The 16,190-nt window shown below is 31.1% G+C and overlaps 2 protein-coding genes and 1 long non-coding RNA gene across 4 annotated transcripts; all 3 read right to left on the reverse strand.

Annotated features, from left to right (window-relative positions):
- Positions 1 to 3,695: 3,695 nt before the first annotated feature.
- LOC121203001 (histone H2AX) lies at positions 3,696 to 5,418 on the reverse strand. 2 transcript variants are annotated; one of them, XM_041074940.1, is made up of 3 exons: positions 5,111 to 5,418; positions 4,829 to 5,012; positions 3,696 to 4,386 (listed from the first exon to the last, which is right to left on the reverse strand). In XM_041074940.1, exons 1-3 carry the CDS (start codon positions 5,318 to 5,320, stop codon positions 4,361 to 4,363), a joined length of 420 nt encoding a protein of 139 aa, XP_040930874.1. In that variant the 5' UTR covers positions 5,321 to 5,418; the 3' UTR covers positions 3,696 to 4,360. The 2 variants fall into 2 exon arrangements, with proteins under 2 accessions (XP_040930874.1, XP_040930873.1); XM_041074939.1 differs by lacking the exon at positions 3,696 to 4,386 and having other exon boundaries at positions 4,695 to 5,012; positions 5,111 to 5,414.
- A 1,032-nt stretch (positions 5,419 to 6,450) lies between these two features.
- LOC107941293 (protein VAPYRIN-LIKE) lies at positions 6,451 to 8,265 on the reverse strand. Its single transcript, XM_016874851.2, has one exon. The coding sequence runs from the start codon at positions 7,963 to 7,965 to the stop codon at positions 6,553 to 6,555; it is 1,413 nt and encodes a 470-aa protein (XP_016730340.1). The 5' UTR covers positions 7,966 to 8,265; the 3' UTR covers positions 6,451 to 6,552.
- A 5,885-nt stretch (positions 8,266 to 14,150) lies between these two features.
- On the reverse strand, positions 14,151 to 15,339 carry LOC107941281 (uncharacterized). The gene is made up of 2 exons (XR_001695572.2): positions 14,816 to 15,339; positions 14,151 to 14,502 (listed from the first exon to the last, which is right to left on the reverse strand). It is a non-coding gene; the product is annotated as an uncharacterized lncRNA (long non-coding RNA).
- Between the last annotated feature and the right edge of the window lie 851 nt (positions 15,340 to 16,190).

The raw sequence follows: 16,190 nt of genomic DNA on the forward strand, positions 1-16,190 counted from the left end.
ATGCCTTGATTTGTGATACTTATAAGATTAAGAAATGATGTCAATATAGAACGTTTGGATAATAATTGAGCTATATATTGCTTATAAAGCCTTTATCTGCATCCATGATATCACTATGGCAAAGTAAAATAGACAAAGTCTCCCAGAGAGACAATATATTTGATTGTTGGAGATTAATTCACTATCTAGTAGACAATACCATGAAGGAGTTGACCTCTGCAACAATATTTTTTATTTTTTAATAAATTATATTATTTTGGTTAAAAATAAAGTAAATATCATATATATATATTCAAATATATCTTGTTTACATCCATATAAATATATTTATATGTAAATATAAGTTTTAAATTTAATTATAGAAAAATTAAAATAGTTAAAATAAAAAAAATATAAAAGTTAGATTCAAAATATTAACATTTTGTGTTAATAAGTATTGACTAAAATGGGTTGAAACATGTCAAAACTTTAACCGAGATAAAATATAAATTATTTGATACCGATTTAATATCATATGGTTGAATAATGGGGGGAAAGTTAAATTTAAAGAGGTTGGAATTTTGAAGTAGCCACAAAAGCCCTTTTCTTAGACTGATCATAAAGGGGACAACTTAAAAACCACTTTGATTCTATTCTCTGCATCCCAAAAGAAAGACGGTCCTTTTGGGTTTTAATTTTCCAACCAAACATTTCGCCTTCTATGATCACTCTCACGATCCTTTCTGGCTTGTCAAAGTTGTAAACAACTATTAGTCCCCATTTTCATTTTCAAACATTAGCTTATTGGGTTAATATTTAATGTATTTGTTGATATCCGGCTCGCACACGAAAGAATAGGGGCCGGAGATAGAAGGTTCACTTTGTTTAGAACAAGGCTGAGAGCCGTCTAGTTGGGTGGCTGAAGTTAGAGGTGAGATGAAATAAGTAAGAGAAAGGAGGGTAAAAGAGAGTTCAAGAGGAAAAATTGAAAAACTCCCTTTCTAACTACATCTTCGAGTTTTATATATTCTTTTTCCCTTAGTTTGAGGTGTCACGTGTTACTATTGGTGGGTCAAAGGTAAGTGACCAATTGGTCTGTTGATATGCACCTAGGTAAAGTGTTGTTATGATGCGTCATCTCAAATGAGATGGAATAGTAGAATTTTCGCAAGGCAATTAATGAACGAGGCTCGCTCGTCAATAGCAAGTCCTTATAAGCGCCAAGACCTCAAAATTTTGAAAATTCTTATTATACCTTTTAATTTTTTTTTTGAAAATTTTAGTTAAACTCCTAATTTTTTTTGAAATTCCCATTAATCTCACGAAAATTTAATTAAACCCTTAATTTTTTAAAAAAAATTCTCATTAAACCCTTAAAATTTTTGAATTTTTTACTAAACTCCCAAAAAATTAGTCATGGGATTCGCCACTATCGCTCATTGTTAAACAATGAGTTTTCACGAGAAATTCCTCTTAAGGGTCTATTCATACCACTCATCGGGTTGACCTTCTGAACCGTCCGAATAGAATATAACAGTATTGATAATGTAGAATTTTATGCTCTATCAGAGAAACAAATGATAACATATATCAGTCTAATTTTTTTATACATAAAATGTTATCACAAAGGGAGTGCCATTTATTTTTTTTTTTTTGAGTATACTACGAGTTTAAAGGGAGTGCCATTTATAGATACAAGTGGAGGGGTCAAAAAATAAATACCTTGATTAACCTAGCTTGGAACTGTTAAGCAGTATGGTATCCGCATCGTAAAGGAAAGGAAAGCAATGCATTATATTCCTTCCATTGCCAATCAAATACCACCTAATCACTTTGTCCCCATTTTTTTAATAGGAAAGAACATATCGTGACAGCCAGGAGATATATGTATATATATATTCTTATCTTTATATTCCAATTTTATAAATTCTAATATAAGTATAGGATAGAGAGAAATACAAATTGATATGTCTTAATCAGCTTTATTTCATATACACCAATTAGCACTATGGAAGAAGAACCTTTCTTTATTTGTTTTAAACAAGCAGATGATGATAGTTTAATTTCTAGATTCTCAAAGGATTAATTCACAAATTATACCTCACCTTTTAAAGAAAACCATTGACCAATCATATGGAGCCACGCCAATACCCATTTGTTATTTTCTAATATTTATATTAATATTAATTAAAATAATTATGTTAATATTTAAAAAATAAAAATTTCTCTCCCCAAGAGAGAGAAGGAAGGGAGAGGATTTTTTATGAGTCAGGTTGGACCGAGTTCGGACATAAACATAAATAGATCTTATCATAAGGTCAAAGATTCAAATTCAAGCTAAATAAGAAAGAGTAATATCCTTTATCAACCTTATAAGATATAAAGATAATTAAAAAATATATTAAAGGAAAGAAGGGAATAATTTTTAATTTTATTCATTTATTTCACAATTTCATTAAAAAAACAAATGGCCAATGTTTTCAAAATTTTTATACCTTTATTCTTTAACTCTTTAGAATTACAAATATTTTATTTTCTCTAAAAACACATTTTTGGCTATTTAGTAAGGTGGGTTAGTCACAATTTTATATTACGGCTTCTAATGTCATATTCTGAAATGAAATTAAAATAATTAGATTCTCAATATTCTAATCATTTAGAAAAGTTAAATGATAAAACAAGATTCTCAATACTCTTATTTTCTTAAGTATCAGAAATAATTGTGATGAAAACAAATATTGCTGATTAAAACTATTGATAAAAGTTCCTCCAACAAGGGAGGAGTACAAGGATGAGATCACAACAGTGTAGAGGAGGCTAGTTCACCTAAAGAGATCGAAAGTCAAAACAAAGACAAGAGGACAGACTAATTAAAGAGACAATTGTTCATATTAACTTTAGGGTATTAAGAGATTAATTCCTTCTTTGTAGTTCATCAATGTATTTATAGGAGAAATTCCCTTATTCATTAGTGTGACATGACGCAATAAACGTTTAATCCCATCAAATGTTCGATAGAGAGTCAACAATCCGAGTGACAGAAGAATAGCTCCATCTTTCCCAAGTCAAACGAGAGGTTATAAAATAATCTTCAATTAAACATGTTCTGATTTTTTATTACGGCAAAAGGTTTGCCCTGCCAGAGAAGATGAAGACACACCTAATTCTTTCTAAAATAACCGACATAAATACAAAATTTTGGGGGAAATGTCGCCATGATAACAATGGCATCAATTCCAAGGTTTAAAATGGGTAATCTCAACCCATCTCACATCTTTAATATTTATAGTTGAATACAATCAAATCCTTAATCATCTTGGTAGCCATTCACCAGCCAAACTCTACTTTTTTTGGAACAGTTTTCCAAGTTAACGGCACTTTTATTCAGTAGGAAATGAACGTATAAAAGATAGGTAACCGTTATTTTGTTTGAGAGCTATGGACAATGAAAAAAAAAAACAATTTGAGAGCTATGGATGATGAAAAAGAATATTCAATTTAATGGGGTTGACCATAATTTTTGAACTTATATTTTATAAATAACTTAAATATTTTAGTCTGAATTAATTTTTAATTTTTAGGCTTTTTTAGCTTAGCCCTACCAAACACCGCTTCCAATCAAATGTCAAATAACTAAACAAACGATTCCTCAATCTCGTCCCATAAAGCACAACCAAATAAGATGAACTGATGATGATTAACTCACAATGTAAGGAACAAATAACATATCATACCTATTTGTAAAATAAGTAGGATCAAAACCCATAGTATCGTAAAAAATTTTGAATTCTAGGATCCACATTCCCCAAAGTAACTAGACATGCATCTTCTTTTCTAAGGTAATTTCATCTCTAACAATAAATAATTTTAAATACCATGCTCATTTTAACTTGTCTATGAGTTATACAATTCAGCTCAACTCAACTTGAGTCAAACTTAGGTTAAAAGAAAAAAAAAAAAAAAGGAAATTTCCCCTGGCCTAGCTCAACCCAATCAAATTTTAAATTAAATATTTTCAAGACATATTTTTATTTTAAATAATTATAATAGATACGTTAATATATTATTTTTTAAAATAATAATGAACTACTTGGACAAATCAAACTTAAAAAACTTGAAAATTTTTAAATTCAAGCTTTAACAACCTATACACATATCTATATTCAATTAAACAAACCACCAAGTGTTTACCTTTATAAGGGTGTAAAAATTTTATAAACAAAAATCAAGTTTACTTTTTCAGTTTCATTGATTCCAAAGTTTGATTTAATTAATTTAGTTGATATATTTTCTGATATTTTAAACCAAATAAAATTTTAATTAATAAACTTAAAACCTATTTACCAAAAATAAGCCCCGCGATTGCAACTCACTTGCATAACTATGATGTACAAGTCCCACGATTACCTGCAATGGTAAATTCTTCCATAAATTTCAAGAAGTACCAAGACCTTATCACCCCCTAGCTCCACCCTTGGAAGAAACCTTTGCTTTGTACACATAGCTCAGAAGTTGTAAAAGATCCAACCTTTTAACCAGTGAGTGTAGTTTACAGACAGTTTATATTATTAATTCTAGGAGACAGCGTTGGGGGAAAGTTTCATTTATTGTGCCATATAGGTAGGTTACGGTCAGCGTTGGCGGAAAGTACTTCCAAGGGAAATGATGAAAATATATGAATCACCCAAGACAATGGAGAAAAGGCAAAAAAATGCTTACAACAAAACTCAATTCAACGATTTCATTACTAGGAATGATATTTGCAATAACAGGAACGTAATTCCATTACATACTATGTTACACAAAATTACCTAAAATGCCTGAGAAGCGGAACCGGTCTCTACTTTACCTTTCCCGGCCTTCCGTGACAATAGACTTTGATTGATATTAGGCAAAACACCTCCGTTCGCAATCGTCACACCTCCCATCAGCCTGCTCAATTCTTCGTCGTTCCTCACTGCCAATTGAATATGCCTCGGGATGATTCTGTTCTTCTTGTTATCTCTTGCGGCATTTCCAGCCAATTCCAAAACCTGTAAAGATCAAAGAATTGGTAAATGAGATCACCTAAATCCTCTTCAAAACCTTTGGAATTTCACATAAACCAATGAGGAATCTCGATTTCACAAACCTCAGCGGCAAGATACTCGAGGACGGCGGAGAGGTAGACAGGAGAGCCAGATCCAACGCGCTCAGAGTACCGTCCTTTCTTGAGGAAACGAGCGACGCGGCCAACGGGGAACTGGAGACCAGCTTTGCTAGACCTGGAAACGGCTTTGGCCGTTGGCTTACCTCGGCCTCGGCCCCGACCTCCTTTGGCTGCTACGGCGGCTGAACTCATGGTTGTAGATTTTTCAATTTTCTGTTTTGAATGAATGGAGAATTTTGAAATGTTTGAAATTGATTTTGGAGGGAGGTGGTGAGATTTGATTTCGGCGGTTTGGGGACTATATAGGAAGGAGAAGGTGCGTTCTGATTGGTTATTTGGGTTTCACGCAGATCGCCAAAGTGGATCACCATCGTGGAGATAGGTGAAGTACCTGTGATTTGATTGGCTGTTTTGAAATCACTAGGATCCCCAACGTGGAAAGGTATATTTTTTGTGGGACTTGCAATATTTTAGATTAGGCGGGAAGTATATAGGAATGTTACAGTGAAGATAACTTTATCATTATAGAAAATATGTTCGCAGAAAAAATTTTGATAAGATGATTTAGGAGAATAATGAGATAATTTCATGTTGATCGAAAATTTATTTATATTGATTATCTTATTTTATATAAAATAAATATTAGAAAACACTGAAAATATTTTTCATAAAAAATTTTATATTGAAATAAGCAGAGTCTAAATGTTGTTTTATCTCTAAATCCACTCTACACTATGTGCAAATGGTAGTGATTTTTTTTGGTATAATAAACAAGCTTAGCTATCGCCGGTCTGAAGGACTCTCAGATAGTCCATCACCGACTAAATGCCATCTTCCAGAAGACTACGAATGTAGCACGGGGGCTCATTTTATCCCAGTAACCATCCACCATGTAGTCCTCGAATAATACCCCCTATAGTCACTCGATACAGGTGGTTATAAGGGGATCCATCTTGTGCTTGTCCTAGCTATACCCAGAAAACAAAGAGCTGCTATGGACCTTTCCCTCAATCATGCCAAGTTGCACCCATTTTATCCATAATGGTCCTGATGCCAAGTATTGGATAATCTCTTCCGAATTTGTTTGACCAAGACAAGAGGTGTCTAACTGGAATATTAACCACTACTCTGAATATGTGTTAGTCAAGTACAATCGAGGTAACTTCTTAATACATTACTCAGGCAACATACAATGTCCACACCAATAGTTATGTATATTTAATAAAACTGTCTGTTTAAGCTTTGCTTAACATTTGTTAAATGTCTTGGTTTTTACTTGAAACCAAGGAAGAAGATGAGATCACTGTACCAAGTAAACACCATTGGCTAAATCCCATATTATACAGTGAAAAATTTTACACGGCTCAGCACATTTCAAAGCTAAAAAAACAACCCCAAAACAGGCAAATCATCAAATCTATCAATCACAAAGGTTGAACAAATGAACTACGATAACAACAATGATTCTTAGAACAATCTGACTTCAAAGCCACCCCCATACCAATACCTTTAAGGCACTTCACATTAGCTTTAGCCCCATGACCGATCAACACCAAAGCAGCCTCAACATGCCCCGCCTCCACCGCGCGATGCAACGGCGTGTACCCGTTGTTATCAACACCGTTAATATCACCACCGTAGCTAATCAAAGCCCGAACACACTCGGTTTTACCTTTGAATGCCGCCCTATGTAAAGGCGTCCACCCATTCTGATCTTTCCCGTTCATGTTCGCCCCCTCGCTGATGCAACACTTCATCCCATTCACGTCTCCGATCCTCGCAGCACGGTGCAACGCGTCACCTAAATGCAATGGATCATACAAGTTCGACCTGTCGTTTTCGACTGCAAGCGCGAAAGCGGTCTTCCCTTGTCCGTTCAATGCGTATTTGGTATAATTGGATACTTCCAACAGGCATTCCACGGCGCTTAAATGACCTCCCAGAGCGGCTAAATGAAGTGGGGTGCATTTATTGACGTCTAAAACTTCAGGGTCGGCACCTAGTGATAAACAGAACTTAATCGATTCGGTGTGTCCGTGAATTGCAGATATATGAATTGGGGTTCGGCCATTGAAATCAATGGAATCAATCAAATCCATGTTTTTATAACCTCGAAACAGAACATCCATCAAATCGGCTCTGTTTTTTGCTGCTGCATAGTGCAAGACATGGTCAACCGTGTTATCAATTTCACAACCAGATGAAATCAAGGCATTGACGACATCAACATGTCCAGCTTCGACCGCTAGGGAGACCAAAGACCTTCCTTTATCATCCTTGTCGTTCACATCCCCACCGTGGTCGATCAGTGTACGGACCAAACCAACTTTCCCTGAAACGATAGCGGATTTGAGCAGCACCGTGAGTTGATCCCCGAAACACCCGGAAATCGCTTTGCTGAACCAAATATCCATATCTGTCATCTGGGTATTGCTCGAAATGAGGTGTTGAATCACGTGGGGACCGGTGAACGAGATCGGTAAAGTAGCGTCCTTGAACACGTGAGGTCCAGGCTTGGAAAACAGACGGCGGAGATCGTCATGGTGGGCTTTCCCTAAAGGAAGCATGGTGGTTTTGACGGTAATAGCATCGGGGGGGTTTGTCAAAGGAGGTTGATCCGACGGCTGGGAGAAGAGAGTATAGGTTGCAGATGAAAGGGGTGGGATTATTGAAAATTGCTTGTTGAAAGAGAAGAAAGATGAGTTCTTTGTGGATAAACAAACAGCTACAGACATGGTGTGCATGAGATTCGTTAAAGTGAAATTCGTAGTGGTTTTTTGGCCTTTCATGAACACTATTTCGACTTCTTTCACATCTACTTTCACTAACCTGTCCATCGAATAGCTAAGTTCAGCCTTTTTCTCAAGAAAGATTTATGAAAGGTTTGTTTGGTTGCCGAGAAAAAAAAAATGAAGATGCAAAAGGAAAAAAAATGGGATTTTATTATTTTTATTCGTTGTTTACTTTTATAATAAGATTTGTTGTTAATTAAATGTTGAAATTGCTGGTTTAGGTTTGAATGGTGGGAAAAATGGAGCAGGTAAAGGAAAGACTTTGAAAATGAAAACAATGTGAAGAAGGGGTCGTTGTCTTGGCGTTCTTAACCTTTTGAATGAGTTGCATTTTGTAACGTGATCATAAAGGTCGGATGTTTGGGGGTTAAATTTCATTAACCATCCTCAGACTATTACATTGATTTTAAATTGATCCATAAACTTTAAAACGTTCTAATTGAATTTTTGAAATATTGATATTGTATTAATCTAACTTAACCTAAGATTTGGGCATTGAATGTTGATTCAGATTTTTCATTTGGACATCTGGTGTAATGACGAAATCAGGATAAAATATCTGGGATCTAAGCATGGATACCAAATAATTTAAGTTTCATTTTGGTTAAAATTATTTGTGTATTTCAATAAAATTCTATTAATGTCACCTTATATCATCGTGTACCAGATGAAATATGGTTTTAATATTTTAAATTAATTTCAAATATTTTTATATATTTTAAAATAATAGAAAAAATATCAATTGAAAATTAAATTGTAATTAAAAATCATATATATATATATAAAGTTAACAAATATGGTTAATTTAAAATTTGAACAAAATTATAAATAAAAAAGTAGACAAGATCTTACAATTTTACGTTTTAATACAAATTATTATATGCTACCATACGAGGGGGAAAAAAAAGAAAAGCGAAAATCGCAAATGTATATCAACTTGATGAATGTAAAAACGAAAAAGACAAACAAAGAAGAAGATAGAATAAGAAATTAAAAATTAAAAAAGTTTCTCAAATCTTATTTGTTAAGCGACCAATTTAAAAATTATAAATTGGGAGAGAATCTAATTTGCCTAATTCCGGAATTCACAATTAAACAAAAAATTGGGGATCAAGGTCATTTTGTCTAATTCGGAATTGGTAGAGACCTAAAAGGTGTTTAAACCAAGAAAAGTTAGGGAGGCTCAATTCATTTAATTATAAATTAGCAGGACCTAAATAATAATTGAACCAAAACCCTCACACCCTCCGTTTAGTTGCCCCTTGGCATGTTGTACATCTTATTTGAATTAGCATTTAACGGATAAGTTAATGGAATGGCTCGATTAATATGGCATTGAGACTCTAAAGATTCGATTCAAACATTTTAAAGTTTAGAGCTAATTTAGAGTTTGGATCACAGTTTGAGGGACCTGGTGCAATTAATCCAAATCGAGGACTCGATTAAAACAAATTAATTAAGTTTAAAGTTTGAATATTTATGGTTTTAGGTGTCATAATTGAATGTAATAATATTATTAAATCTGTAATTAGGATTACGCAAATACATAATCCTAAGTTTAATATACGAAACCAGAGTTTAGGACAAAGAAACACTTTTTGGTGATTAATGAAAGATCAACCACTCTCAGTTAATAATATTAATTAGCTCTCTAATTCAAGAAATAATCAGCTGACTCTTATGCTTTTTGTTTAATCATAAATATACATTTTTGAATTTTTATTTTCCTCTTATTTAAATACCATTTGATTCGAATAGGATTAAAATCACTGTTGTAATAACTATATTTTATTTTTGTCTATACCCGACTCAACCTGAAATATAGGTTTAAATTTTTACTCAAGCCCAACCATATTTACAAAAGATTAACTCAAACCTATTTTAAGTTTGCTCGTATTATTTTAAATTTTTTAAGATATTTATATTATTTTAATTTAATATTTAATAATCTTATTATTTATTTTATTTATTGAATTTTTTATATAGTCATCTTAACATTATTTTAATGTTTACATTAGTGTAGTATTATATATTTAGTATAGATTTATTTTTAATGTGTCATATAATTATATAATTTATAAAGATAACATAATATAAAGTGTTATAAACTTAAAAATAAGTTGGGTTGGGTCGAACTTAATGTTTTAAACGGATTTAATTTTTTTGCCCAAACTCATTTTTCGGGCCTTATATTTTTACCTAAACCGTCTCAAATTTCGGGCAGAATTTCAGGTCTGGATAAGTAAAAAAAATTTAATTCTTAATGGATGTTTAATAAACTTTGATTCTAATTATAAAATTATAATAAACATAGGGTTGGTTTAAATTATTTGTTTGCATTTATTTGTCCCCAAGGCATAAAATATTTTCCATTTCAATGAAATAATGTTTTTTTTTTTTTGAGTTGTAATCATACAACAATAAAATATAAAATCATATAAGTAAAAACGAAGGTGGAAAATAAAATAAAAAAAGTATTTTACTCGTTGTTTATTTTTTATAATAATATTATTAATTTAATGTTAAATTTGCTGGTTTAGGTTTGAATGTTGGGAAAATGGAGCAGGTAAGCAAAAGCCATTGAAAAGAGCTTAAATCTCAATTAAACATTCTCAAACTAATACTTGTATTTTAAGTTGGTCTATGAATTTCAAAAATATTCTATGTGAGTCCTCAATGTATTAATATTGTATCAATCAGGTCATTATGTTAATCTCAATCAATTTAAACATCAAGTGCCAACTCAGATCAGATGTGGAGCATATTTAGAATATGTAAATCAAATTGTAAATACATGTACACCTATTGTATTCTAGATTAGCCCATGAACCCCGAACTTCAAGATATTTTAATTGAATCCTCAAAACATTATCATTATATCGACGAGGTCCTCTTGTTAGCAGTTAATTTAAGAGTTAAATGTCGGTTCAAATCTAACGTGGAACATATTTAAAATATGTTAATTAAATTGTAAAAAAATGTATACCTATTATATAAACAACTTACATCTAACCTGATATATATATATATATAGAGAGAGAGAGAGAGAGAGAATGTCAATGGAATTTATTAGTTCTTTTTAACAATTAAAATGCAAAGCTTTTCATGCGTACACATATGTTTACAAATTGAGCCATTTGTTTTAAAAATTTTCCACGCTATATTTGTGCTGCCATTTAATGTTTAAACTAATGGTTGCATTGACGGAAGGACCTTATTAGTAGGTTAAATGTTTAAATTAGAGCCCAACCTTCTATAATTTGCTTACATAAGGGTTAAACAATTATAAAAGTGCTCAAATAAGAATTTTTCACGCACTAAACCTTAGTTTGTAATAAAACAAACGTGTTTTGAATAGAATACATGACAGTTGAGTCAAATATTACTGAGGAAAAAAAATTGATAATTAATATACAATATTTTAAAAATTATTATTCGTACACTTTCGAAAAAATTTGACACTTATAGAAGCAACACATAAAAGATTGGATGCCGATACGAGCATCTAATTATACAAAGAATTGGCATAATAGAAAGCAGGCTTAAAAGGGTGCAAGACAAATAAACACTTTTTGGTGACTGATGAAAGATCAACCACCTTCAATTAAATAATTAGCTCTCTGACGTATTTTCAAGGTGAAGCCATCTGATTTTGAAGGAATTAGCAGCTGACTGGCTTTAATTTTTTGTTTAATTATAAAATACATCTTTGAAAATAATTAATTTTTATTTATTGATTGATTGATGGGATCTTTAAGAATAAACTTAGATTCAAATTATAATAATATATGGTTGGCTTAAATTATTTGTTTGAATTCATAATGATGCTTACAAGGTCACATCACATTAGTTTGTCCCCTTCTTGGCATAAAATATATTCCATTACATTGAATTAGTGTTGAATAATCCTAAACTTAGGGACTTGCATGTGCAACTCTATTGTAATTTTATATATTTTCCAAATTTTTATATAATATTTTAATAATATAATTGTATTTGTTATGTCAAAATTTTTTTATACAAAATATTTTTTTATTTATTTTAAACTTAAAAAATAATATTTATACGAATAAAACATAAAATAGATAATTAAATTATTAAAATATCAATAATATAAATTTTATGAAATTGTGTTAAAACTATTTTAATTATATATATATTGGTTATATATGATTTGAGATACAACAAAAAATATAAAATCATAAGTAAAAAAATTTAAGATAAAGTTACTATATAATTTTTTATACAATCAAATAGGTTTAAGATTTTACCAGTTTCATCACTAAGAAGACATGAAAAGACCTAGAAATTTTTTTTTATACCAGTTTAAAGATATACGCCTTAAACCCAAAGAAATAAATGGCTCAAGAGGCCCAGGTTATATGACACTTAGCACAACAAATAGTGCTTAACCTTCAAAGACAATACCAACAAAAGAAAAGCCTCAAGGACAATCCTATTAGGCCAATGAAATATCCGCTCCAGCCAACCCCATGCTACGAGCAGCTTGGTCCCCAAGTACTAGCATGCACATAGTAGTTGCCAAGAATGTATGTTTCAATCAATTTCATGCAAGGGGCTTGCGCAAGTAACAACGTACATCAGGGCAATTGACACCCCAGTTTAACTTTTTTAAGTACACTCTCCTTCAACTTCAACTTTGCTATTACTTCACCAAAATATTTTCTTATACCTTATTCCCATTATCTCTTCCTCTTTTAACTTAAATATGAAAAAGCATCTAGAAACACATGCTCTAACACCCCATACTTTACCCTTTGTTTTGCAGAAATTTTCTTGACCCCTAAAGTTCAAGAAGTAGCTTCCATCCCCAATCACCTTTAAGGAAAACATTAATAAATATCATTGATGGTAAACAACAAAACAACATATCTAAAATGGCTTTTAAATAAACGTTTTCAAGACTGTTCTTTAAACCGTGATTTCCCATAACATTTTTCAATGAATATGATGAAACCATGGAAGAAACCATCAAATCTACAAGAGGACAACACGTGGCAAGAGAGGTAAACCCATACAAATAAACCTCTCAACCTTGAAGCTCACCTTCTACTCTGAACTCCAACCACACTATTTCTTTTGTCAAAGCTTCTCCTCCTTCATAGCTTTCTTCCACCACTCAATCCATACGAGCCTCCATTCAAACAAGATGAACCAACCTCAATTTCCTCCACGTCTTCTTTTGATATCAACAATTCTAAAAGTTAAAGTAGGAACATCATATTTAATCAACTTAATTAGCAAATAATATCCAATTAATGAAATTATATCACAATCCTAATTGGATTACCAATTAAAATCCAACACCTATCACTTAATTTTACTAGAAATTTAAAACAAACAAACACAGAATATTGCACATTGTTCTCAAAAAAGGTGGGCTACAAATTTCGTGTAGGATCCATTGACAGTAACTTTGCCATTTGAATGTGACTACAACTTTTTAATTAATGAATTTTTATTCTCATAATCAGCTCATGTTGTGGGGACAAATCATTGAATGTTTATGAAAACAGATATTTTTATTTTTCTCACATCTTTTTCATAATTTTTACAAGATAAATTATCAATCTTTCAATGCTTTTAAGTTTGTTTAATTTGATAACTATTATTCTCTCTCTCTTTTTTTTCAAGTTTTAATCTCTAAAAAATAAAAATGGTGGTTTTACTTTTATAAAATAGGATTTTTATGCAAGATTGATGGAATGATTTTGGAATATTAATTTTGTATGAGATCACTAGTATCTTAATTGATTTGTATTTTTTAGATAACATTAATACATATCCTTGGAGAAAGTCTGTATAATCTTGTATTTCTTAAATATAGATTAAAAATTAGTATTTTTGGTTAAAAATTTTTACTGCTGGTGCAATATCGTGTTTTACATATTACATTCTCATGACACTAAAAAATACTTAAATAACTTTTATTGTTGTGAAGGGAATTATATTTTATCTGGTAATTTACCAACGAGAATTACAAAATAAAATTTTCTTATGATAAAAATAGTATGCATAAAAAGTTAATTTTTTTTGGCCCTGTTGATTAGAATATTTAGCTTGTATAAATTGCTATTAGTCTAATACTAATAATATATTATACATTATGATTTTTTTAGGACGTTTTAACTTTTCATTGACCCTACAATTAAAATTAGACTCTAGTGAAATTTTATTTGAGTAAAATCATGTTTCATGATAAGAGCAAGTCCTCTTAATATTATTTTCTTTTTCTATAAAATTTGAAGGTAGGTGTAAATGTAATAGCCAATTTTGGCCTAAAAGAACCCAAACCAAATAAACAAAAAATAGTCCAATACATGACCCAAAATTAAAACAAAACCTAATTAAAACCCAATACCCAGATTTTAGCCCAAAATAAACTCAATAACCTAAAACCCTAAAGCCCAAGTCAGCCCACTATCTTAAACTTTTTTTCAGCAGCCACCCTAACCCTAGCCACCAAAGTTCAGCCGCCACTCCCCCCTCTGCCCTTGGCCATCACGCGCGCCACCACCACCGCTTGGGGCACCAACCATCGGCCTTCCACGCGTCTGACACCTGCAAAACAAAACTAGCACGCGAAACACAAGAAACGAAGAAGAAAAAATAGCAGACAAGAAGAAAAAAACAAAAAAACGAATCTATGTAATTCGGTTATAAAAGTCGAAACATCCATTTGTAGTTTTTTTTGGACACGAACATTTAGCAATAAAAATCAAGAGCAAAACAGATAAAAAAGGGTGATTTCCGAATTATTCTCTTTGTTTTCATTTCATTGCTAATCTCTTTTAGTTTCTTTTTATATTTACTTGCAAATCTATTAAATAAAGTGGGCACGAAAATAAATAAAAGGAGGGAGTAGAGGCCTCACTGGAATCGCTCAGGGCTTCGTCGCTGGAGATCCCTCCTCCGTCGTCGGGGTCGCGTCGTTTAGAGAGGGAGAGACCCTTTCATTTCCGCATTGTTTGGCTGAAAACTCGGCCTTCAAAGGGTCCCAAAAACGGGGTTGAAATACCAATTGTTGCGCGTCACCGGCCACCGAAAACGGTGGTGGTACGGTGGGCGGTGAGGGAGCCCGATCGTTGGAAAGACAAAAGGGGGAGAGGGTGTTTTGTTTTTTCCTTGGAAAACAAAAGAGAACGGCAGATCAAAAAGAGTGAATGAAATTTGGATTTTATTTCACCCTTGAAATGACGTCGTTTGGGGGGTGGGGTCTGTGCACTTTCCCTAAAAGGGAAATTTGTGCGTTTAGTCCTCCTCTCTCGCAACCTCGTTCAATTAACCCCCATTTTCTATCTTCTTTTGTTTTTTTAAATTTGACCCTCAGATCTTGTTTGGTTTTCGTTTTGATCCCTAATTAACTATCCAATATTTATACTTTTATACCCGAATTTTAATTTGTTTTTAGCCATGTCCTAAATCTATTTAATTCATTTATTAACTCTCTTTTTTTGTTTCATTTATATGTTATTTCAAATATTTTATATGTTGTTTATTTATATCTATTCTAACTTATTTTAATGTACTATTTATTCAAATTCATATTATTTATTTTAACTTACTTTATGTATATATGCCACTTTAATCTATTTTATATGTATTATTTATTTCTTTATTCCTTACCCATTATATATATGTATACATATAGTTTATTTCAAGCTTTTTATATCTTTATAATTCTTTAAAAATTGTTTTGTTATATATATATATTTCAAATTATTTTATATTTTAAGTTATTGTATATTATATATTTCAAATGACTCTCTTTATATTACCCTTGAACTGTTACTATTATAAAATATAATTATATTGTCTATTTTTAATTCTTTTGCGTATCATATATTTTAAACTTCTTATTAATTATTTTAAATTAATTTATATATTATTTATTTTAAAATTATTCATATATGTCATTCTTTAATTTGCTTTGTGTATTATAAATTTTAAAATGCTTTATACATTATTTATTTTAAACTTGTTTTATGTATTATTCATTTTAAATTGTTTTATTGTTTACTTTAATTTTTTTCCATATATATTATCAATTTCAAATTTTTATATGTATTATCTATTTTTTATATACCATTTATTTTTAAAATGTTTTGTATGTTACTTATTTTAAATTTCTCACTACATAATATTCATTTTAAACTTATTTTCATTATTTATCTTAAATTACCTTACATATCATTTATTTTAAACCCTTTTTTTACGTAAGTCATTTTGAATTATTATATATATGTTAA

The sequence above is a fragment of the Gossypium hirsutum genome, chromosome A08 (genome assembly GCF_007990345.1).
Source record: "Gossypium hirsutum isolate 1008001.06 chromosome A08, Gossypium_hirsutum_v2.1, whole genome shotgun sequence".
In the NCBI taxonomy this organism is placed as follows: Eukaryota; Viridiplantae; Streptophyta; class Magnoliopsida; order Malvales; family Malvaceae; genus Gossypium; species Gossypium hirsutum.